This window comes from Catharus ustulatus, chromosome 1 (genome assembly GCF_009819885.2).
Source record: "Catharus ustulatus isolate bCatUst1 chromosome 1, bCatUst1.pri.v2, whole genome shotgun sequence".
NCBI lineage: Eukaryota > Metazoa > Chordata > Aves > Passeriformes > Turdidae > Catharus > Catharus ustulatus.
In genome coordinates, this window is record NC_046221.1 from 163098066 (window position 1) to 163123052 (window position 24987).

At 51.9% G+C, this 24987-nt stretch overlaps 2 protein-coding genes across 2 annotated transcripts in view; both read right to left on the reverse strand.

Annotated features, from left to right (window-relative positions):
- Nucleotides 1-10792: 10792 nt before the first annotated feature.
- MAFA (MAF bZIP transcription factor A) lies at nt 10793-13469 on the reverse strand. The gene has a single exon (XM_033079882.2). The coding sequence runs from the start codon at nt 12933-12935 to the stop codon at nt 12069-12071; it is 867 nt and encodes a 288-aa protein (XP_032935773.1). The 5' UTR covers nt 12936-13469; the 3' UTR covers nt 10793-12068.
- A 3147-nt stretch (nt 13470-16616) lies between these two features.
- Nucleotides 16617-24987, reverse strand: part of ZC3H3 (zinc finger CCCH-type containing 3) — a 143628-nt gene continuing 135257 nt past the window's right edge. Inside the window, exons 11-13 of the mRNA XM_033068885.1 lie at nt 24385-24593; nt 17906-17980; nt 16617-17751 (exon numbers count right to left, since the gene is read on the reverse strand). Of these exons, the coding sequence (XP_032924776.1) occupies nt 17720-17751; nt 17906-17980; nt 24385-24593 (316 nt within the window). The 3' untranslated portion in view covers nt 16617-17719. The remainder of the gene's footprint in view (nt 17752-17905; nt 17981-24384; nt 24594-24987) is intronic.

Genomic DNA, 24987 nt, shown 5'->3' on the forward strand with positions numbered 1-24987 from the left:
TTTTTTTTACTTCAAATTCACCCAAACCCATTCCATCTGGCCCTTCTGTCTGAAGGATTCCAGGCTGGACAGGGATTTTTCCATGGGAATCTGTGGGGGGGAAAAGGGGATAAGAGGATTATTCCTCTTGTGGCTTGGGAAGGGTTAAGAGCTTGGAAGTTTGAAGATGTCACCAAAGGAGACCAGTGACCCACTAACAGCCCTTTGCATCCCAAATAATTCCCAGTCTCGGGTTTCTGGTGAATCACAGGGGAAGTGGGAGCCTGGGAGAGATTGGGGAAAAAATGCAGACACTGAAGAAAAATGAAAAATAACAACAAAAAGGACCAAAAAAAAAATCAAAGAGAATAAATCAGAGCTGATTACACCAGGATACAAAAGAATCACAAGAGAGAGAGAATTCTCCCCCTTCCCTGCACCTTTCCTGTTTCCAACCCCTGTGGAGAACCTGTGTCTATAGGGAAAGGAGCACGGTGCAAAAACAAAACGAGCAAGGCTTGAGCAAAATCCCTCCCCAGCTCTCACATCCCGTTTTCACATCTAACCCCTAACCACAGCTGCTGTTAGGATGTCAGGGAAACAGGTGGTGGAAAATAGGGATGGAAGAGCAGTCACCTGCCCCAAAAGTCCCTTGGAAAATGTAACAGAAGGGATGGGCCACATCACCAATCCACCCCACACATCCCTGTTTGCATCCAGGGAAACTGAGGCACTGGGATGATTTATTCTCCAAGAATGGGATTAGAGGTTCTTAGTGGGAGAAGATTCTCCTCCAGCCTTCCCACTATTCCCTAAACTGCCTCTAGGGCAATTCATTATCCTAATTATCCGCCTGACAGGCCTCATCCAGCTTTGGGATGAGCAATGTGTGGAATGGAAGGGAGGTTTGGAAGGGAGGTCCCCATCCTAAAGAGTTTCCCATATTCCACAACACCTTACTCCCCCCTCCAAGGATATTGGGGAGGGTTTGGGACCAGGATGATGCTGCTTAGTCCAGGATGTTCTCCTTGATGGAAACAACATCCAGAGATGCTCCAAGAACACCATGGAGAAGGGATAGGAGTGAAGCTGTGCAATGCATGGAAAGGTGCCAGGATTAGGGAATTAACAGCACTTCCCCTCTTCCCAGCTCACCCATGGGAGGGGACACATCTGTCCCCACAGCCCCCAAAGCTCCTGGGGACGAGGCATTCCCAGCCAGCAGCACGGGAGCCACTGGAGCTGATTTCCCAGGGCGCAGGCACAGCTGCGAGCGCCGGGAAGCTGCCAAAGTCCGGGAGAAAAAAAAAAATAGCAAAAAAAATCCTGATTAATATCATCCTCCGGTGGATCCCGCGCTGCAGATGTGCAGCCTGCTGACTCGGCAGCTCCCGAGACATGGAGCTGGGAAAACCAACGGGAGAGAGCGTGTGTGCATGGATCCGAGTGCCACAGTGCTCCTGGGGGACAGCACAGCACAGGGGCAAGGCAAGGAGGTTGCCCTCCCATCCCATAAATTCCCATAAGGTAAAGAATTGTTCCATCTCCGCTATTTGGTGGCACTCACCCTTTTGGGAACAGCATCCCGACCTCAGTTCCCTGTGGAAAGGCCTGGGATAAGCTGCCTATGAGCTCAGGCAGGGGGCAATGAAGCCACTTAATCAGCTCCTGAGCTGGACACTGTCCTGATAAGCACAAAGCCTTTTATTCCACGTATTTTCTTTTTGAATTTTATTTTAGGAAAGGCTGAAACTCCTGGCACTCATCCACAATAACCACTGGACAGCTGCGGGATAATCCACACTCATATTACCCATCCCTAATTAAACCAGAGAGCCTCCTTCTCTGCTGAGGTGACCCATTGGAAATTAATCAGTGAGGGACCAATACTAGAGCGAAAATCAGGGAGAAAGACGTTGCCTTCCCTGATTAGACAGGGAGGAAAAGTCTCCTGGAAAACAGGAATCGACTGCCGTGCGCTGGCCCGGCACCTCATCGATCCGTGCGGTCGCATTTAGGAATTCTAATGAGCTTCCACGGAGGCAAAAGGAAATAATTTGTGTAAGAAAATGGGGTGTTATTTCTAGGAAAAGTTGGTTCAATGCTGGCTCAGGAATTTCATCTCCAGGATGGTCGGTCAGTGCTCCAGGAGATGCAGTGACCAGAAGTGGTGTCCATGGGCATGGGGCTGAATTCCCAGTTGGAAATGGGATTTGGGAAGGCTGCCTGGTGCAGAGACTGTGGGCTGCTCTGACAGGGCATGGAGGGGCCAAACAACCTTCCCAAAAAGGGAAATGAAGGGAAAAACCTTCTTCTGAGGCTCCATCCTTCCCATCTAACCACCTCCACCCCATTACCAATTCCTCCCACAATCTACCCGCTTCCCATTGCTCATCCCTCCAACACAAACTCCTCAATTCCATTGCCTTTTCCTGCACCACAACCACTTCCATCCATCCATCCATCCATCCATCCATCCATCCATCCATCCATCCCAGGACAATCAACCCCATACTTCCAACTCAACCACATCCATCCCTCCCATTGCCCATCCCTCCTGGCAAATCTTTCATCCCAAAGCCCATCCCTCCCATCCAACCTCCTCCATCCCAAAGCCCATCCCTCCCATTCAACCACCTCCATCCCACCCCTCCCATCCAACCACTTCCATCTCCATCCCACCCCTCCCATCCAACCACCTCCATCCCAAATCCCATTTCTCCTTGTGATTCCCAAAGGGCCCAGCCCACACAGTGGCCACCCCTCCCAGTCCCACCACCCACCTTTCACAGAGCACAGGAGAGGAGCCCCAGGGGGATGCGGTGCCAGATGTGTCCAGCTGTTGCACAACTGGGCTCATACATCTTTAACCGCTGCCCCAAACTTTGCAGGCTGAGCATTGATGATGAGAGAGGAGCGGGGTTTCCGTAGCCTCCCCAGGACCTCCACACCTGTCTTCCAGCACGGATGGCTCCATGAATATTTCATCCCTGACCTTGTGGCTTTGGCAGCTTTTGCTTGGTTTTCATTGCATTTTTTTCCCTCCTCCTCTGCTGCCTGTCCGATGGTTGCTCATCCCGCACTAATGACTCACCCCAGGAGACCCCTGGGACACCCACGCTGCTTCCTGAAATATTTATGGAGCAGGAACCTCTGACCAGGGAGGCAGCTTTGTGGTGGTAGCATGAGCACGGCCCCTGCACATGGAGCGGTGGTGGAGGATCCTTCCCTCCTCTCCTGGCCCAGAAAAGGGAACATGAGGAGCCGTCTCCAGCAAGAACATTTTGGGGACAACATTAAATGAGCTCCTAAATGCAATTAAAAACGAGCTCCTGAGCATCTCCTCTGTGCCCTTGGAGTGAGACAAGAGGAGGGAGGGAAAAAGTAAGCAGCAGAGCTTTTATTTTAGGGACTACAGATAATCAGAAAGGAAAAGCATTTTAATTTTGGTTAATTCCCAATGCTGTCCCTCTGTTGAGGCAGAACCTCAGCAGTCACCACACTCTCCAGGGATGGAAGACCTCCTTCAGGTCACCTGGGACCTTTTTCCTCTCTGTGGTCATGGCTTAAGTCTCCTTTCCCAAATTCCACAATTTCTGCTGTGCTCTGGAGCTGCTGTGGATCATCACCTTCCCAAATACGAGTTGAGCCCAGCCTGGATCCTTCTCTTCCCACTATTCCAGGATTTCTTGCAGGGATCCCAACCAGGAGCAGGGAAGCAGAAGGGAAAACTCCTTTTCCAGAGCAAGCAGAGGGTGAAAATCCCAACTGCACGGCTGCCCACCCCTGTGGTAGCTGGAGAACATCGACCCACCTGGGCAACACGGCCCTTCCTTAAAACTTAATCAGCAGCCGATGAATTTTTCACGAGGACAAACAGGCCAGGTAGTCGGGGTCCATCTTTTATTCATGAGCAGCAGGGGAGGGAAGGCTGTGGGTGGAGAGATGCAGGCTCAGTCAGGTCGAGAAGTTCTTATGGCCAAGAACTCCACGGAGCCGGCTCCAGGGTGAGGCAGCAGGAAAACCCCAGGGAAGCAGCGTGGAATGGGATGAACCCAGGGCTGGAGTGCACTGGAAAAACTCCTGCCAGCTCAGCAAGAAACCCAACCCAAAGCTTCAAATTTGGGCTGAAGCTGAGTCTAAAATTTGCCTGAATTTCATGGGGATAGGTTTTGAACCATTTTGGGGCTTGGTGGGGAATGTGGTCACAGATGCTCCCAGCATTTTCCCCACTCCACTGTTCATGTCCACATCAGGGAGCCCATGGCTTTTGCCACTTTCTTGGAAGACTATCCCTTAAATCCTGCTCTGAGTAAAGCAAGATGGACCAACACTGACCAGGACCATATCCTGACATTCCTGCAAAGAAAAACTCCCCTGTGAGAGTTTCTGAGAGAGAGAAAATTTGGAACAGCCCCTAAATCCCATTTCCAACCCATCCCCAAACCCATTTTGCATCCAAAGCCCAGGCAGGGCAGGAATAACGTGCTGATCCTACCTGGCTCTGTTCACATGTAACAGCCATGAATCCCTGTGTAATAACAAGTTTAATTAAACACAGCCCGGCCACAAAACCTGGCCTGACATTTAACTGGCACCTGAGAAGATGCTAACGAGAAAGACGTTAATTATCCAGCTTATTAGATGTCCGCATTATTAACATAACCCTGACGGAATTAACTTGATACAAACTATCCCACAAATATTAATTGCCTCAAACTTCCTCGTAACTCGGAGGTATTAATAAGGCAGTAATTATGTATGGATTGGAGAGCTGGAAGTTAATGACGTGGCAATTTGATTTGTCTCGGAGAAACGCGATAAACCCAAGGAAGTGTTCTTCGAACAATCAATGGATATTTAATTAACGGACAGGACCTGTCGGCGTAAATCGGAATTAAACGCCCGCGACGTCTCGTTCCAAGCGCTATGACAAAGGTTCCCAAGATGTGGTGGCATGGAAGGGGTCTCTCCCGTGCTGATGCTGCTGGTGACAGCATCTCCAGTCTCTGCTCCGTCCAATGCATGAGGTCATGGATGTGTTCCTCATAAAATCGTGGAATGGCTTGGGTTGGAATGGACCTTGAAGATCGTCTTGCTCCAACCACACTGCCATAGGTAGGGTGCTTTCAACTAGATCAGGTAGCTCCAATCTTATCCAATCTGGCTTTGGACACTTCCAGGGATGGAGAATCTACAGCCTCTTTGGGAAACCTCTTTTTCCTCTGAAATCCAAGGAATCCTTGAGATGCTCACAGCTGATGAGAGAGGAGCCCTCCCATTCCCCTCTGCTGTTTATCCTCACTCCCACCTCCATCCTGAGCCCAGATCCACAAACACATCCCCACCAGGTGCCCTTCAGCAATGGTCACTTGGGAAAAAGGTGAAAGTCTCAGAGATCTGAGGTTTCCCACTGCCAGAGGTCAGGGGAAAATGGGATATGGGGAAAAAATTCTTCCCTGGGAGGCTGCGGAGGCTCTGGCATAGTTTGCCCAGAGAAGCTGTGGCTGCCCCATCCCTGGAAGTGTCCAAGGCCAGGTGGGACAGGGCTTGGAGCATCCTGGGATAGTGGAAGGTGACCCTGCCCATGGTAGGAAGAAGGAACTGAATTATTTTTAAGTTCCCTTCCAATCCAAGCCATTCCATGATTCTATGCCCTGACCCTTCTTTTGGATCACACACCACATCCAAAGCGAAAACTCCAAATAAATCTCCATCCATCCCACAAATCTGTCCTGACCCAGCAGGTTTTCGCTCCCATCCAGCTGATGGAAGTGGTTGTTCTCTCTCTCCTGTTGTGTTGGACCTTCATCAGGATGTGTTTCGCACCTCTGGAAGTGGGCTTGACTCTGTGGTGAGGAAGATGATGGTCCAGTACCATCATTTCCATAAATTTCAACTTCAGCAACCAGACAGGCAGGATGAGCCCCACAGGAACAGGGAATGAGCCAGTGCTTTGGCACAGCCCTCCCAGAAGGGGTTGGCAGCACATTCCCTTCGCATTCCCAGCCTCCTTCCCCCTCTCTTCCCTTCCCTTTATGTAAATGGAAAATAACAATTAGTTTATTTTTGCTTGTGCAAATTACAGCTCCCAGGGAGCCGCCAGCTGCCAGGGCTGTGCCGAAGCCGTGTTCCAGCCTCGGCCTTTTCCATGAATAAATAACCTGGTGGGGGTGGGAAGATGTTCCCTCTGCTTTCCCTCCACTCTCACCCATGGAAAGGAAGGATTGGAGGGGGGTGAAAACCCAAGGAACCTTTGGGTTTTGTGGTGTGGGTAATTAAACACTGTGCTGATGATTTAATTGGGAGCTTGGCAAGGAGGGATACGGAGTTGTGGGGATGGAGAGGGGAACAAGGGCATTCCCAGGCATTGGGGATGGTGACTCCAAGGAAAACTGCACTTCCCAGAGGGCTGAGATAGCAAAGGGCATGGGCTGGCAGGATCTGATCACCTCCGGATCACTGTCCTGGAATGTTTCCCACTTGGCAGTGGAGCTGTTTTCCCTGCACACACGAGGATGTGCATCCTGCATCCCACAGCTTGCATCCCATATCCCACCTACTTTATCCCACCACCTGCACACACACAGGCAGTGATGGGTATGAGCTGGGATTGCTGGGATTTGCATCCTTGATGGAGTTTACCTGGTCAGGGAAGGCTGGGCTGGGCTGGGCAGTGCCAGGTTCCTTCTTGATCCTCATGATCCAGAGCTTCCCTTTCTGCCTGGATCAAGGGGCAGTGACAACCAGCAAACAGCCTGCTGCAGGGAGCATCCCACATTCCTTATCCCATCTCCTATCCCCATATCCTGCATCCCAATTCTCATATCCTATTTGTCATGTCCTTTATCCCACATCCAACATTCTATATCCTTGGTCCCTGTACCTTACATCCCACACCCAATGTCCTGCATCCTTATATCCTGCATCCTAAATCCTTCATCCCACATCCAGTGTCCTGTATCCTCACATCTGACATCCCACATCCTAAATCCTGCATCCTACTCCCTCCATCCACCTCCTGAATCCCATATCCTGAATTCCACTACCTCCATCCCACAACCACTGTGCTGTATTCCTGCATCCCATATCCTGCATCCTACTACCTTCATCCCACATCTGCTGTCCTGTATCTCTGCATCCTTCATCCCAGCTCCTGTATCCCATATCCCTCCTCCTGCATCCCACACCCACATTCTGGATCCAGCTTCCTGCATCCCAATTCCCACAGCAGCAGCATCCCCGGATGACAAGAATTTGGGATGAGATCCCAGTTTGTGGTCCTGTACATGTTGTGCAGGGGGTTTTCCATGTCCTGGATTTCGGGAAGGATTTCACTTCCTGCTGAGTTTAGGGATGGAATCAGTGGAACTGGGATGTGCTGCCTGGGGGAAGGCAGAGAGCTGGAAAAAAGTCCAGCCTTCAGGATGAGCTGTGCAGTGCCAAAACCATGATCCCATGGCAGAGCTCTGTTCTAGCAAGGTGTTAAATGGTGATACATTTATTTTATATAAATATATTTTTATAAAACATGGACAGGGCAGTGTTTGTGTCCCAGGGATGCGGGAATATTGAAAAGCCAGTCAGGCACGGAGCATGGAAAGGAGGGAATGTGCAAAAATCCAACTCTGTCTGAGCCAGAACATAAAGATCCACTCAAGCCAAAAAATTCCGGCTCCAAACCGAGCCCAGACTCTGCTCACAGTGGCTCAGCCCCAAGCTCGGAGCCAAATCCAAAATTTTCTTTCATCCAGGATTAATTTGGCTGAGATTCGAATTAATCCCTGCTTTATAAGTGAACATTACCCCAAATTCCTCCACCCCAGGACTGGAGATCTCACCTTACAGAGATGTTGGGATTTGTGATGTCGGGATTTGTGCAGAACAGGGAGCGGTTTTGGGACAAACCTGTGGGGTGGAAGCATCAATAACTGAAGAGGAAGGAGCGAGGCACACGTGGGAGATGCTGCATTGATCATCTTCTTGTGGTTTTCCACCCATTTCCAGCCATCCTGGTAATTCCTGCTTGGATCTGGCACGGAGCACCCTGCACTGCTTCAAGGGGACTTTGCCAGGGGCTGCGATTCCAAGCATCCATGGATGAGGTGCTCCAGGGCACTGCTGTGTTTAGGGGTGAGCATCCCCCAAAAAATCATCCCTCTGCCCTGTGGAAAACCCACGGGCTGGGAAGCTGGAGGAATTCCAGCCCTTTTCCCAGCTCAGCAATGCAAGTGGGCAAGAAAAGCTTGGAAATGAGGTTAAGGAGCCCTGCAGGAGCAGGGAGATGAGGAGGAACCCCAGGGGTTGTCCCCATCCCAAAGTGCCAGGCAGCCCCTGGAGCATCCTTTGGGATTGGGATGCTGTTTTCACCCCAGGAAAGGCTGAGGATGGAGCTGAGGATGCAGGAGATGCCCAGGATGAGCGGAGGAACTGCAGATCCTCACGGAAGGGAGGGTGTGGTGTCCTGCTACCCCATGCAGACCCCAAAAAAGCAGCAGGAAGATGGAGAAGGAGGTTCCAGCCCCGCTCAGGGAATCAGGAAAAATGAGGGGAAAGCTTTGAATCCAGGTCAGAGTGACCCCGAATGCCACACGTCCTCCTGCAGCAGGCAGGGTGGCACTGCAGTCCTGCGGCACACGGGCGACACACGACCCCGTCCCGCCACATCCCCATCCCAAAACATGTGCCAACACGCCTGGAATGCACACACATGATCCTGCAAATATTGCAGCCCTCCCAAAAAATGCTGCAAAGCCAAGCAGGGACCACCCAGACACCCCCCAGAGCCTGGGGTGCAGGGGGAGCTCAGCCCCAAAAAGGAGACGAGTCATAAACCAGCCAAATTTAGGCTTAAACCACTTTAGTTTTTATTATTTATTCAGAAAAGCCAAACCCCAGAAAGCTGGGAGCTTCAGGAGCACGGAGAAAGTCAGGATGATGGGGCAGAAAAGTGTAATTCCAGCCCCAAATCTCCCAAAAAAAATATGGGATGGGGTCCCCCCACAGAGGATCAACTTTAATGGGAGGCAGCAACACCCTGTGTCCTGCTGCAGATATTGGGGGATTTCAGGGAGGGTTTGGGGAAAAAAAAACCAAAAAAACAGTGGGGAACTGAAAAAAAAATAAATCACAGTGGCACAAGGAACTGGGATAAAGAGGAAGGGATAACATCTGGATTGCCAAAATAATCTGGGATCTTTCCCAGCTGGTTGCACCCCAAAATAAAACCAAAAGGAGAGGGTGAAGGGGAAAATTCGGGATCCTAAGCTGCTGCCTTTGCTCTGCCATGGAAGTGGGGAAAGGATTTTGGAGCAGGAGACGATCGCAGGCGCCGCGCTGGGGTGACACCCCATGGGATGGCGCTCCCACAAAACCCCACACAGCCCCCAAAGTCAGCTCTGCTCTCCCAACCAGCCCCAGCCCAGCTGGGAAAAGGGGCAGTGACCCCCAGGATGTGCCCACAGGGAATGTGGATCACGGGAAGATCCAGGAGTGAGGATTTAAACAGAGGGGATGGAGATCCCCAGGCTGGTCTGGGGAAGGTACCAGCCCCAAATACCTTTTCCTCACCAAATTCTTATTTGGTCATGACCAGGCAAGCTGGATGTGTTCTCCTCCCAAAAAAAATATGCCAAGAGAAAGAGATATTGGGAGGAAAATTAGGGAATAACCCACCAGGAAGTTGTGATTCACGTCCAAAATATTCGCGGACGCGGTGTCCCACGAGCGGCTGCGAGAGTTAATTTTATTTAGAGCCAGGTTTGCAAAGTTTCCCTGGATCTAAATAAATATAGGAATAAGGGGTGAATCTCCCACCTTCCAAATCCCGCTTTTTGTCCAGCCCTGGGATAAATATCCCTCTTTGCATCCCAGCTCCCATCCCAAAATTTGAGTCCGATATTGAGCTGAGCTCAGGCTGCTCAAAAACACTCTGGTCGCACAATAAGACAATAAAAAGCCAGAAAAAGATGAAGAAAATGGGGAGTGAGGCTTGGGGGTGCAGAAAAGCAAGACCAGAGGGTTGTGGAGTCGCAGGCACCCCACAAATCCTGGGAAAAGCCAGGGGGGTTACATGAGCACAGCGGAGATTTATGGAAGCGGCAGGAGGGAACAGCCACAGCTGGGGGACCTGCCACAGCTGAGCCTGGGCAAAAATACAGGACAGAAAATACACCTAAATATTTTTAAAAACCACGTAAAATGCCCAAAAATTATGTTGGACCAAGGGTTGTGTTGGAATTTGTCCGGGAAAAGCTGCAGCCACGCTTGGGGTTTGCAGCAAAGGGAGAAACAGCCTTAAAAACAGTCCCAAAAAAAATCCAAAATCTCAGCAAAATACCAGCCCAAAAGCTTGGATTAGGGAAGGCGTGGGCTTGGTTTGTTAAGGGGTCCTTTTTAAATTAAAAATTCAAGAGGGAGAAGCCAAATGAGGAAAGAAAAGTCATTTATTACCGTTGGAAATGAAGCCAGTGGCTCATCGGGACGGTGTCGGACAAGCTGGAACCAAACTGGATCCGGTGACTTTCCAGCAGCTGCAGGGAACAAAGTCTCCAGGACCCTCCAGCCGGGAAAGAAAACCAAAACCACCCAGAACCCGGCTGAAAAAAAAACAACCAAAAAGAGGCAGGAAAAGTGAAAAGCCAGAGTTCAACGGGGCAGAAGCGACGCTCGACACCGGACTTATCTCAGCGGGAGCTTGGGGAAGGTTTTGCATCAGCACCGGGAATCAAAGGGAAGAATAAACAACCCCCAAACAAAACCCCGATGCTGCGGGGACCTCCCCCCAAAAGTTGAGAGAAAACCCGACCCAGGCTCTAGTTGAATATAAGTTTTTATCTTGATGCAACATCATTAAAACCGTCACAAATCGAAACAACAGGTCGTTAAAAACGCTTCGCACGATCAGTCCCTAAAATGCACCAGGCTCCCAAGCTCGCTTTGTCCGCAGGACCCTTTTGTTTCCCCCCAAAATTCGTTTTTTTAATTTTTTTTCTCCTTTTTTAAATAAGCAACTCGTTTAAATAAAAAAAAAAACAAACCCGCCCTGCTCCTCCGCGCAGGATCGGTCCCGCTTTCGCTCCAACGATTGCACGAATTCTTAATCCTCCTTTTTTCTTGTTTCCACAACAAATAATGTGCATTTTCTTGCCGTCTGTTTTTGTGGGTTTTTTTTCTCCAAACATCGAGGTTAAAATAAGATTTTTCCGTTTCCCGAGGGTTAATAAATAAATCTGGTGCATAGTGAGATAGCAGCCAACCGTTTGCAGTCCATATATTACTATATTGCCTTTCAGGTCACCCTAAAATTGTTACCTCTTCCCCCTCCCTCCCCTCCCCACTATTTTTAAGAGCATAGATAATTTTAAATCTCTATAAAACAGTATTATTTCACCCAATCGATTCCTGTATATAGTGCATTCGGCTTCTTCCCAACATCGTTAAATTAACTCGGATATTATTTGCATGCTATTACATACAAACTTTTAAGACTCGTGTATTTTTTTTTCTCTTTTCTAAAGGATTTTAGGGTTTTTTTGTTGGTTTTTCTTTTTTTTGTTCGTTTTCTTTTTCTCGTAAATCACCAAGCAAAATATAGGCTCAAAGAAAGAAAAAAAAAAAAAAAAAAAGAAAAAAGGCAAAAAACGAACTAATTTTCTACATATTTACAAGTGTGAATAAGTTAAATGTGGCTCAGGTTTGCCGGCCGGGAATGGGGGGTGGGCGGAGGGGCCGGGCAGGGCGCAGCGCTGCCGGGGACCCCCCCGGCCGATCCGCGGGGATCCCTCGAAGAATAAAAACCCCGATGGAGGGGGAAAGGTGGGGAGAAGCCACCTGGATGCTCCCGGGAAGGGGGGCGGGTGGCCGTACACGTCCCGCATGCAGGGCTGCCCCCCACTCCCCCACCCCGGGACCCCCACCCCGAGTCCCGATGGGTGGCAGGGAGGGAGTTCAACTTCCCCTCCCCGAAATTTCAGAGGGGACTTCATAATATTATTATTTTTTTTAAATACAAGCGGCGGGTTTGCTCACCCCGCATGAGGAAAAGAAAAACCAAAGAAGGGGATCCCACCCCATCCCACCAGCCCGGCTCACATGAAGAAGTCAGCGGCGGCTTTCGGGGCGGCGGATGGGGAGGGCTCCCTCGGGAAGCCCCGGCCGGCCAACTTCTCATATTTTTCTTTGTACAGATCCCTTTCCTTGGCCAAGCGGGTCACCTCCTGCTTGAGCTGCTCCACCTGGCTCTGCAGTTGGCATTTCTCGTTCTCCAAGATGTGCCGCTGCTGGACCCGCTTGTAGCGGCAGGACTGAGCGTAGCCCCGGTTCTTCAAGGTCCTCCTCTTCTGCTTGAGGCGGATCACCTCCTCCTTGCTGAAGCCCCGCAGCTGCCGGTTCAGCTCCCGCACGGACATACTCACCAGCTGATCGTCGGAGAACCGGTCCTCCAGGCGTAGGTGGTGATGATGATGATGGTGATGGCCGGGATGGTGATGGGCGGCCGGCGGCAGCTCCTCACCCCCGAAGGGCTGAGGTCGGAAGGGCTCGTAGCCTTGGTGGTGATGATGATGATGGTGAGGGGCACCGATCAACGCCTCCACCGCGTCCTCCGGCGTCAGGTTGAGAGCTTCGGGGTTGAGGTGATGCTGGTAACCCGACATCCAGTACAGCTCCTCCAGCTGCTGTTTGGAGCCCAGGGAAGCGGCGGCGGTGGCCGGGGGGCCGGGGGCCGGTTGCCCACCGGGGCTGGGAGCGCAGAAGCTGGGCGAGGAAGGCACGGAGGAGCAGGGCGTGCTGAGCGGGGTGGACGACAGGGACCCGGCGGGCAGACGGTGGCACAGCCGCTCCGCCTCCGCCGGCTCCTTCTTCACCTCGAACTTCATCAGGTCGAAATCGTTCACGTACTCGATGGCGAGGGGGCTCGTGGGCAGCTCCGCGCTCATGGCCAGCTCCGAGGCCATCTCAGTCCATGGAGGGACCGGGGGGGGAGCCCCCGGGCACCGCCGCTCACCGAGGGTCCCGCGGGCTCCGGGAGCCTCCTGCGAGCGGGCTCCGGCGGAAGGGGCTGCACAGACCGGGCTGCGGGAGCCTCCGACGGGGCTTTGCCGTGGGGTTCAGCGGAGCTCCGGGACGCTCGGACGGGGATCTGCTGCCGGCGGGGCTCAGCCGGGCTCCGGGAATTCCCGACGGGACTTTGCGGTGGGATTCAGCCGAGCTACGGGACGTTGTGACAGAGCTCTGCGGTGGCGTTCAGCGGGGCTCCGGGACGCTCCGGCCGGGATCCGCTGCGGGGCTCAGCCGGGCTCCGGGAAGCTCCGCCGGGGCTCAGCCGGGCTCCGGACCCTCCTCTGGGGTTTTTTCACGGGGCTCAGCCGGGCTGCGGTGCTCGCCTCCGACGGGACCTGGCGGTGCGGCTCAGCCGGGCTCCGGGACCCGCAGCCGGGGCTCCGCTGCAGCGCAGCCACCTCTGTCTGTCGGGGCTGGGCTCCGCTCCGCTGCTGGGCTCCGGGACCCTCCTCCGGCCGCCACGGCTCTGCGCTCGGGCCGGGCGGGCTCCGCCGCTGCCTGCGCTCGGTTCCCAATGGCGAGGAGCGGGCAGCGCCCTGCCCGCCCCTTCCTGCCTCCCCTGGCACCTGCCCCGGCCCCACCTCCCCGGGCTCCGAGCCTTCTCCTGCCTCCTCCTCCTCCTCCCGCCGGGACACGGCGCCCTGGGGGCGGGGGCCGCTCCCCTGCCCGCCCCTGCCCGCGACCGGCGCCGCCGCCGCCGGGAGCTCAATGGAACTCGCTGCCTTTTATACGGGGAAAGCGAGGCACGGCCCCTCCTACTGAGGCAGGGCTGAGCTCTTCCAGCTTATCAGCATCCCGACATCCCGATTGGATTTGCATATCCCCATGGCAACGCCCCCGGGGCAGCTGTCAATCTCCGGAGGTTTGGGGAATGCTCCTGGTACCCCCTCCGATCCCGCATCCCATCGTGGGGGTTCGTCTTCCACCCTCCGCCCTGAACTGAGCGTGGAGTGGGGAGAAACATCCTGGAAATCCTAATTTCCTACTCCCCAAAAATGGGAAATATCCGAAAAGGAGTTGCTGAGCCTAAATTGGGTTTGGTGCCATCTCGCTGAGGGACCACAGCATAGGAATGCAGCCCCTTCCCCACCTCAGGAACAGCCCAGGATCCTTCCCAGAGCACTTCCATCCTCGCAGAAAGTCAAACAAATATAATTTTGGGAATTTTTCGGGATTTTCCATAAACTATTGGTGGTCAGGGAGCAGCCACGTGCACCTCTGTGCTCCAGTGCTGCCTCTGTTTTCAGAGGTGGCATCGCACCTAGCCCAGGTGACATCCACGCCTGACACATGAACGGGAGTGTCACCAGATGGAGGACTAGGATTGCCATCCCAGCACCTGGAAAAGGTGTAACTGGCACCCAGAGGCAGCTGGGGCCCTGGATGAGGCCCTGGCTGGGATGTGGCCCTGTGGCTCCATCTGCAACCTCACAGCTGCTGCAGTCTGAGAGGAACAGGACTGGGAAACTGAGGCAGTCACCGTGGAGTGGTCCCACCTAATCCCAAGGGATGAGCAGCTTCATCCCACAGAGGCTGGCAACACCCACCCACTCATCCCCTCGGGGTGCAGGATTGTCTCTCTCACCTGCAGGATCCTGGGTCCCACTGCATTCCAACCCTGCTGCATCCCATCCTGCTGCATCCCACATGCAGCTCCTCGGGATGTGGGGGGGTGGCATTCCCCTCATCCAGCCAATGGCTCCTCGGGGACTTGGGGACACTGCTCTCCATGGCTGCTAACTGACCCTTTAGATGTAGGGTCAGATTAATGCAGAAAAGGTGTTTTTTTGAGGATGAAAACATTTATGCTGTTGCAACTCCAGCAATTAAAATCCCACATTATTGCTTTTGCTGGATCGGGCCTCTGGGGAGGGTCCATCTTTCTGCTGCTAATTGAGGCAGGGTAGGGGGGGGCATTTATTCCCCTTGGGAAGGGTCATGGATGCAGGCAAAGCCCTAAACATGACCCCTATCCCCTGGTGATCCTGGATGTTATCCCATATTAGATTAATATCCCATTTTGGAGACCCCAAACTTGGGCACGACTTGAGGGAGGGGGCAAAGACGTGAACAACAAAAAACCCTTTTGGTGGGGTGGTCTTAACCCTTTTTACTTCACTGTGTCACCCTAAATCCATCATCATCCCACCTGTGTAGCAGGATACTGGGCTCCTACACTGGGAAAAGATGGGGAGCCACCTCCCTCCCCCTGGGCTGCTCCACCTTGGGGGCACCCGGCCCCCACCATCAGCTGCCACCCTGCTGGGACAGGAGCCACCAAGGGATTAGGACAGGGCTGGGCTCCAACGGGGCGTGGCTCCCCAGCGACACCCCCGGGGGTATTTTTAGGAAATGCCCATGGCATGTCCCCAACCCTCCCCGCCGCGCTGGGCCCGTCAGCTAAGTTTACTCACAGGCGGTCAAGTGACATAACCAGGTTGGTGGCCTCGGCATGGTGGCGGGATGGCGTCACCTTTCACTTTTAGAGCTGGTGCACCCCATCACCCCTCAGAGCAGGGCGGGGTGCCCACCTGGGGCTGCCTCAGTTTCCCTGGATGGCGCACGGTTCCCAGTTGGGGTGTTGGTGGCTTGGGGACAGTGACAGATGGACACACTCCATGGGAAGGTGGCGTCCACCACGGAGAGAGCGTGGGACCATCCTGGTGATGCTCCACCAGCATCTGCCCCACAACCCGGTGTTGCTGCAGGGTCAGGAATTTTGGGGGTGGGGGGAGGGTGGAAATCACATGGAGAGGCGGGGAGGAGGAGAAGGAGGAGAAGGAGGAGGGCAGGGAACAGCCACCCCGATGACAGGCAGAAAACCGATCCCGGCGGGTTACGTTCAGCCGGCACCTGCTTCCCCGGCAGGGGACCAAGAGCGCTGCCAGCAGCACCCGCCGCAGGAAGGATTTTCCGGGAAATGTTTATGGAGCACTCCAGAAACTCCACCCTGTGCCAACCTCCCAGTCGTGGCACCCTCCAGGGAATGTCCTTGCCGGGTCCCCAAGCCCAACAGAGCACCCCAGCTTCACAGCGAGGATGGATAAATCCCACTGGAGCCCATCGCCGAGGAACTGAGGATGTTGGAGACAGAGGGAGAACCCACTGGAGTTCAGTGACACCTCTCCAGGGGCCGAGTTTATCCCTGCTTGGAAATTAATCACCCCCAAGCAGAGCTTTAACGACAGCCGGCTGGAAATTCCAATCCTCCCCGGGAAGGGAGCAGCGGTGCCGGTGGGCGGCGGAGGCACGGCTCGGAGCAGAGCTGCTCATTGCCTCGTTTAATTAACGCAGCACAAGGATTATCCTCGTTAGGGATCCACCACCGGCCATCCCTGAGGATTCACAACAGCACCGTCTCCTCCAGGGTGGTTTTTAGGGAATTTTTTGTTTTATTTTTTTTTTTAGGAAATTGCCATGTGAAGAAACATCATTTCTGGGTGAAAAGTTTTAGTAATTAAGAAAACCCAAGGATTTAGGGATCAGAGTGACTCCTCCACTGGATTTGGACGGATATTGGATGGGATGTTCATGCACTGCTGAAAAAAGAGGAAAGCCACAGGGAGGCTCCTCCGTCCCAGGGGAGGAAACTCTTTTTATTTACATATCAAAACACAGGAGTTAACAAAAGACATTTTCATATCAACAAAAAACACGATGTTTTTATTAAAAATCAACTCGTTGGACACACCTTGGGGCACAAGTGACATCCCAGGGTGGATGGGGGACGTTGTGAAATTGGGATGGAGACAAAACCTCTCCATGGGGGTCACTTGAGGAAGGGAAACCCCTGTGGGGACCTGTTTGGGGGGTGAAGCCATTGCCCATTGGCATTTCCCACCCCATCTGTGATCACACCTGGATACCCAGGGAGCCCCAGTTCTTCCCAAATCCCTCTGATGCCTTTTCCCCACAGGATTTTGCCTGAGGGGCTGTGAATGAGCAAACCCCACAAATCACGTCTGTGTGGGGGAACAGCACCTGCCACCCCAAAATCCCTTGGAAATTGCACTGTTCCAGTGGCATAATGCTCTGCCTTCACTCTGCTCCTGCTTGGATTTGGGGAGTCACAAAAAACCCCAAACCCTGGAGAGTTGGCTTGGCTTTCCCAATGGAGCCCAAACCCCTTTGGGATAGGGAGAGGTGGGGGTTGGGTGGAACTGGGCCATGGGAGACCCCAAAACACAGAGTGTGATCTCAGCACCACTCCCAACACATTTCCATGAGGGATGCTCTCAGCTCCAGGAAATCTCCTCCCAAAAACAAGGGGATGGAGCAGGATGGGCTCTTGGAATGGTGGGATCAGGGCTGTGGGAGCTTTACACCCATCCCAGCACGGTGATTTGTCCCCAGCACATCCTGACCTGGATGGGGATGGGAAGCTCTTCCCAGCCCTACAAGCATCCAAGGAGGTGGCAGCACTTGCCTTCAACAAACCAGCTGAAAAGGTGATTTATTGGTCAATTCAAAGATTCCAAACAAAGTTGCTTCCCTGCAGGAACGAGTGGTGTATTCCCACGCTGCCACACCACTCCGTGTCCAAATGACATCCTGGAAAAGCAAGAAGAGGAGGGGGAGGGGGTGCCATGCCTGGACATGGCATCCTGAGGTAGGTGCCAGGTCATTCCCTGGCTCTCCAGTTCCTGAGCTGGTCGGCTGCCACAGGATTGGGATGGATTCACAGCCGGGGCTTGATCTGCAGCCGTTTCCCTGGAGGGAGGGAAGGAAATGGTGATGTTGGGAAGGGGGGGATAAAGCTGGATATTACCAGGCTTCTCCCTGCCTGGTCATGGGAGGGAGCTAAAGCACTGGGAAATTGGGAATGTGGGTGGTTCTCCACCCTGGCAGCAACCACTGCACTCACCTCTGCCACCCAGAACGGAGTTCTTGGAATCCTGCAGGGATGACTCTGGCAAAATCCTCCTCCTTTTGGTGTTGCCTGGGAAGGAAAGGAAGAAAAGAGGAGAAAGTCATTGAAGCTGGCTTGGATCACCTTGGGAATCCCTTGGAATGCAGGTATAGGAGTGTCCTGAGTTCCTCTTCTGCTTCACACCCCCCTTGGCTGTGTCAAGGATGGAGGTGGCTCATTCCCCAAATCCCTGAGCATCCTCAGCTCCCTAAAAGTGACACTCAAAGGTTTCTTCCCACCACAGAGAAGCGAATCGGCTGCAAAATTCCCAAGTTATGGGTGAAAAAGAGAATAAAAAAGGATCCAAACCTTCCCACTGCTGAACATCAGGACCTGCCCTGGCGCTGGGATGGAGCCAGAAAAAGCTGAGCACCAACAATCACCCCACAAAACATTCCCAGCATCCCTTTAGGACGCTCCAGGTGATGTCTTCTGCTTGCTGGAACATGGTGCTTCCTCCAAAGAGGGTTCTGGATGCTCATGTAGAGCCAAAACACCATGAAGTGCCTCTGAGAGGTGACCTCCTTGTAGGACAAGCCCAGCATCGTCCCATGGACCAAGGACAGAGTGAATCCTTCTCCGTTTCAACCACAATTTTGGGAATACCTTTCTGCAGTTTATCCTGTTTTCCCTCCCCAGAAGGTTTGGAGAGGTGCTTATGGGGCACCAGAGTGATGGGTGGGAAGGAAAGTGGTGGCCACTTGGCCACCAAGATGAATGAGGATGGAACAAAGTGGAGGTTTGTCAGGGAAAAAAAGGGAAAAGTTCCCACTTGGGATTAATGGAGGTGGAGAAGACGGAGGGAATCCAGCCCAAACCCCCTCCAGATGTTCTGTTGCTCGTGTTCCCACAAAATTCTGCGTGGCACTTCCCAAATGATGAATCCAACATGGAGGTGGGACCAAGGACACCTTCAAGCAGCCTTGAGAGCCCAGAGGAGAAAGTTTTTGGGGCAGGGGAGGCAGGACAGGCAAGGACCCAACAATGGGGAGTCTCCGAGAGTTTTCCTTCGCTTTCCAACTTGGATAAACAAACTTGCTGGGAGTCGAAGCCGCGCTGGCAGTGATTCATCGCTCTGGAGTTAATTTATGGAAAATAAAGAGGGCTCATTTAGCACCTTTCCACCCTTAATATAACTCCCATACATCAGAGGGATGCACAGCAGACACGGTGGATCTGGATATTCCTCACCAGCAACGCAGCCTAATCCAGCTTTTGGGAATGCTGACACGGAGCGAAACACCCTTGTGTCCCCACCCTCCCAATTTTTCCCTTTGGCATCCAGCCAGGTGGTTTTTCCAGCCTGGGACCTGCAAATTCCAGCCTGGTTGCCGGAATGAGGGTCCTGAGCTGTTGGTTGTCACCTCAAGGGGTCAAAATCAGCATCTCTACATTCTTGAGCTATGGTGTGAGTTCAACAGGAATGGTGGGAATGGCTCAATTCCCTTTGGATGAGACAGGGAAAACTTCCTTAGCTGATATCCATGAGGCAGCTCAAAGCAGGCATGATTACAGAAGTAGAAATATGGATTTAATTTTTCAGGGAGAAAAAGAAAAAAGGTGATTCTTAAATCGACCATGATTAACTTCCTGAGTTTGGTACAGAGCGCACGGAGCCAAAATACTTCCAGAGCATCCATGATGGTTTCCAACAGATTCCTCGAAAAAATCAAGGCAGGAATGAGAAAATAAACCCAAAATAGGGCTAAACTGGCTCAGTTTCTCCCCTTGGATGGAAGGAGGTGGAGGAAGGATGGTACAGCCAAGGGGTGAACACCACATCCCAATAAAAACCCCAGGAGGGAAAACCTGGACCAAACAGGGTTGTCACTCCACCCAACCCTGGCAAAGGAAAAGATATTTTTCCAGTTTTGTGCTTGGGAGATCCTGCAAATGGCGTGATCAATCTTGGGTCGCATCTCCAGCTCCTTCACTCACTCCCCCCGCCGCCTTTCCCGGCATTCCGGGAGCGGCGCAATCCATCTTCCAAGGAACCAGGTATATAATTTCTAGTTAGCGAAAGCAACCCCTTTTTCATCCAGATGATTGAACAGCTTCCAAAGGAGGGGAACCGAGGCGGGATCGCGAGTTTTCCATCGAAATCCAGGCGGTTTTCGCTGAGCTTGTCAGGCTCGTCGGAGAATTAGGACTTCCAGCACTCTTCCTCCTGATGGAAATCAACATTTATTTTGCCTAAGCCTAAGAAGGTGTCAGGCAGACGGAGAAACTCGCCACTCTTCTCGAGGAAAAAAGAGGGAAAAGAAGGAAATCTAATAGAAATATATTATCAAGTCTGAGGAGTGGACAGTGCAGTAAATCACACTTCAGGTGGCACCATTAGATTTTTCAATAAAACCTGGTTTTCCCCCAGCCGGAGCCGAGCGGCTCCAGCTGCATCCGACAGGGAAGTTAAAACCAAATTTGTTTCATCCAGATGCTGATCTAAGAGGGACTGAAAGGGATTTCAAGGTGGGGAATCCTCTCGGATGAAGGGTGAAAGGAGGCAGGTCTGGGCCCCAAATCCTCTCCCTGCCCATCATTCCTGATCCCTGAGGGATTAAAATATTGGGTTTCTCCATAAGGTGGGGAGGTGGAAGGCAGCTGGAGATGCCTCACATCAGGGGTGAAGATTCCCAAGCCCCAAAGCAGCGGGATGAAGGGAAATATAACTCTTTTGCAGTTTTCCAAACTTTAGCATCCAGCAGGAGAAAAGCCAGAATTTTTGTTGGTTTCCTTTCTTCAACAACCTGTTGAGGTTTGTTTGGTCTCCATCGTTCTCCTGATGCCACCAGAGGGTTTCATCCTGTCCTGCATCCTCCTCCAGGAAGGCTCAGAGAACTGAGATGCATCCCAGCATTTCCCTGATGGATGCTCAAGGTTTAACACCATAAGGAGAAATTCCCTCCAAACACACTTCTCCTCCTCATTCCCAAAAGAAAAATATCCCTTAACCCTTTCCAGAACACCTTAGGGGAGTCCAGAGGTTGACTCTGCATTGGAAAGGTTCTTTTCTTTCATTGCCAAAGTGCTCCTGGAGAAACTTGAGCTGGGAGATGCCTTCTTCATGATATTAAAAAAATATTATTATTATTATTATTATTATTATTATTATTATTATTATTATTATTATTATTATTATATAAATAGGTCTGGAGTCCCCATCCCTAGAAGTGTCCAAGGAACAATTGGATGTGGCACTCAGGGCTCTGGTGACATGGTGGGGATTGGTCACAGGCTGGATTTTGATGATCTTAGAGGTCTTTTCCAACCTCAGTGATTCTGTGATCCTTCCATCTCCATCCCCTACATCCACCAGACACCTTTAGGCTTGGGATACCTTCAACCTTTGGGGTCCCACAGATGACTCAGGTGTTGTTGGAGGCTGGGGTTGGATCTCCTCATGTCTTGGTGGCTCTGAAAAGCTCCAAAAGTCAGAAACTTGGCTGTGACTTAACTTCCTCATTGCAAACTGTCCAATTTAGTCGCACTCCTTTGCAACTGAAATATTTTTCTTCCGTATTAATTTTTTAATTTAAAAAAAAAATCCATTTTTTCATGGAATCCTAAAATAGTTTGTGTTGGAAGGGATCTTAAGGACCAATTCCCATGGACAGGGACATCTTCCACTTGAAGAAACTTCAGGTTGCTCCAAGCCCAGTCCAACCTGGCCTTGGACACTTCCAGCGATGGAGCATCCACAACTTTTCTGAAAAACCTGTGCCAGGGCCTCATCACCCTGGAGATGGTTTTGACCACACAGAGAAATCAATTTCCTGTATTTTATCCCAGTTTCTTCCTCCCAAGAGGAACAAACTGCACCAAGTCCTGCTGGGGTCAAAGCTGACAGTGATGCCAGCTCCTGTTATCCCAGGACAACTCCCTTGTGTCCAAACCCTCCATCCCCAACCATGCAGATGCTGCATGGAAAGCTCCAGGGTATCTTCTGACATCAACGTGACTGATTAAAGACTTGGTTGCCTCATGTGGCTGCCAAAAGAAGTTCTGGAGCAGAGATCTGCGGGCAGAAGGAGCACTGAAGGAGATGCTGAATGTGATGAAGATCCCATGGGATCCAAGGGGGACTGGCCACATCCACATGGAGGGCAGCACCACTGAGGATATCCTAAATTAATCTGGGGTTGCCTTGTGCAGGACCACGAGTTGGACTTGAGAGCCCCTTCAAAACTGGGATATTCTCTAACTCTCAGATTCCTGGAGCTGGGAATGGTTGGATCAAGACCCGCCAGCAAGGGGAGCGGTGACAGCGACAGCACTGGGGTCATCCCTAAACCACAGCGAGAAAAGAGGCGAAAATCCACCAAATCCACATTCCCAAACTTATCCCTCCAGAAGCAGAAGCCGTAAACAAACCCCGAAGCCGCCGCGCTTCCCCGAATTCCTCGGAAGCCGAGGCGGTTGAGCGTGCTCAGCGGAGCCGTTAAAAAAGACTGGAGCGAGCATCTTCCATTAACGTTACGACCGTGAAATATGACAATAAAATGACGGCCGTATGGTCCCAAATTTGCAGCCCGCCGAGCTGCTCGGGGTTTATCGTCACTCAAACGTGCAGAGAGCTGTAAAATGTTTACAGAAAGGGTCGTTTGCGGCTATAAAATCCTCTTTTCTCTCCTAAACAAGGCTGAGCGGAGCCATTTACAAAGCCCGGAATGTTCATCGGGGGAGAGGGGAACATCTGTTCTCTCCAGGAGTTTGCAGTGATCTTCTCGAACAAATTAACTAAAATGGGTGCTTTCTAATTAAATTAGCACTCGATTGGAATGGTTTGCATTGGTGCAATTAGCGCGGGGAGGCCAGTTAGGCTCCAGCACAGGCGATTTAACTGGAAGGTGAAATATGGAAAAGCGCATTACCTGGAAAACAGGAGTCGGAGGGGTAGGGAAGCCTGTTCTCCCTCTGGCTCCAAGCTCCTGGGTGGATGACACAAGGTGAAGGATGGGATGCCACCAAACCCGCTCTTCCCATTTGGGAACGCTCAGCTGGGAGCAGTTGGCTGTCCCCGTGCTGCACGGATCGGCTTTTTGGAGGATGCTTGGAAAGCACCAGCGGTCTCAAATTACAGAATCTCGGAATCATTTAGGTTGGAAAAGACCTCCGAGATCAACCTTTACCCAATCACCACCTTGTCAACAAATCACTCTTCCTACCCCAATTTCCAGGCTCCTCTGGAGGGCTGAGAACACGATAGTGGCTCAGCTCCATGCACACAGACCACATCCCTCCTTTCCAGCCCCCTTTCCCTACATCCCAAGCCTAGACCCCCACTGAGACCCTGCAAGCTCATACTGTTGCCCATTTTGATCCTTAAAGGTCATCTCCAAACTCCCTCCCTGCCCCTCCTGTGTTTCTCCTCATTCCTCTTGCATTTTCCAGGATTGAAAGGGCATTTTCTCCAATTGTGACTGTTTAACCAAGGAGTTAATCTCATTCCTTAATAACAACCTGGGATCCTGCTCCAGCTGCATGGAAAGTAAGGATCAAAGATGGGAAGGGCTCACACTGAGCCAAATCTTGTGCCAGCAGAGCTGACAATGGGAATTTCAACGTTACTCCCCCAAAATATTGTGACTTCTGAGCCCATTCCAGGATGGTGCTCCAGAGATGAGGCTGCAAATCCTTCTGGAGAAGGATGTGAGAGGGAAAGGGAATTGTGGAGCATCATCCAGCCAAAAACTTCCCACTCAGAGCTGGGAAGAACCAGGCACAATCCCAGCCTTGCCATCTCCATCACCTGTGCACCTGGGGGTACATCCCTGGAGCACCCCCAAATCCCATCCCTTTAGGGATTTTCCCATGCAGGAGCTGAATGAGGAGAGGAGGAACCAAGGAGAACGGTGGAGAAGCAGCAGCCACTCCCTCTCACGTGTCAGAATTCCTAAAAAGTTCTGCTTATCCTAAACTGCATTTTCCAAAAAATTTTCCTGACTTCCAGAGTAGATAAATCCCAGACTAACAGCTCTTCCTTCAAACTTTCAACCTGCAAATACTCCACCCCACCTCCCACTGGAATGTTTTTAATTGGAAAGCTTTCAAGTTTTCCTGTTTCCTGCTGGGAAACAAGTGTGATGGATGGTCCAGAGGTCCTCCAGAGGCAGAGCATCCTTGGATCCCACTAAACACCTTCCCTATAGGACAGTGCTGTGATTCCATCATGGAAATGAGACTGGATTCATCAGTGGATAATTTACAGAATAAGGAAGGAGTTGATAAAATAAGAGGACAAAGTCCTGACACATAATTTTGGGAACAGACACACAATGGGAATCCTGATTGCCATCCCAGTTTGGATTCCCAGTCTTACCTGATTTGGTGACTCACAAGGAACATGGATCCATCAAAATCCATGGAGAGCAGCCGAGAATAACTTTTTTCCTTGGAAAACCAGAGCAGCTCCAAGCAGAGGATGTGATTCCTACCTGGTTCATCCTCTGGCTCGTCCTCATCCCTCTCCTCTTTGCAGCCCAGGGAACCAGGAGATTCTGGGGATCGGAGGGAGATGAAGGATGGCAGCTTTTGCAGGCAGCTGCTTGGCTTGGGGTCCTCCTCTTTCCAAAACTTAACCTCTTGCTCTGCACTGGAGGGTCCAGGAATTTCCCCATCATCCTGGAGCTGAGTTGGATCATTCCTGCAGGAATGGGAAAAATAGTAAGTAAAAGTAAAACAATCTCACTTGGCAACACTGGACATGGCATCATATGCAATGGAAGAGGCTTGGAGCTCCTGGGTCTCCATCCAAGGCCATTCTGTATCCTTGATTTCCCTGGAGACAGCACAGACCGAGCTGGAGTTTCTCCCTTCCCAGCTGGATTCCCTGTCCTGCACTTCCCTGCAGGTTCCCAGCTCCTCAGATTCTTGTGGAGGTGCTGGGCTCCTGTTTGTGATCGAGCAGAGGGAAGGGGAGATGGAGGCCGTGGGGAGTTGGGATGGCTTGGAGGTGTCCTGCTGGGCTTGGCTCTTTCCCAGCCCTGCCACTCTCTTCCAAGCTAACTTGACACTCCAGCTCCTTCAACGTCTCCCAT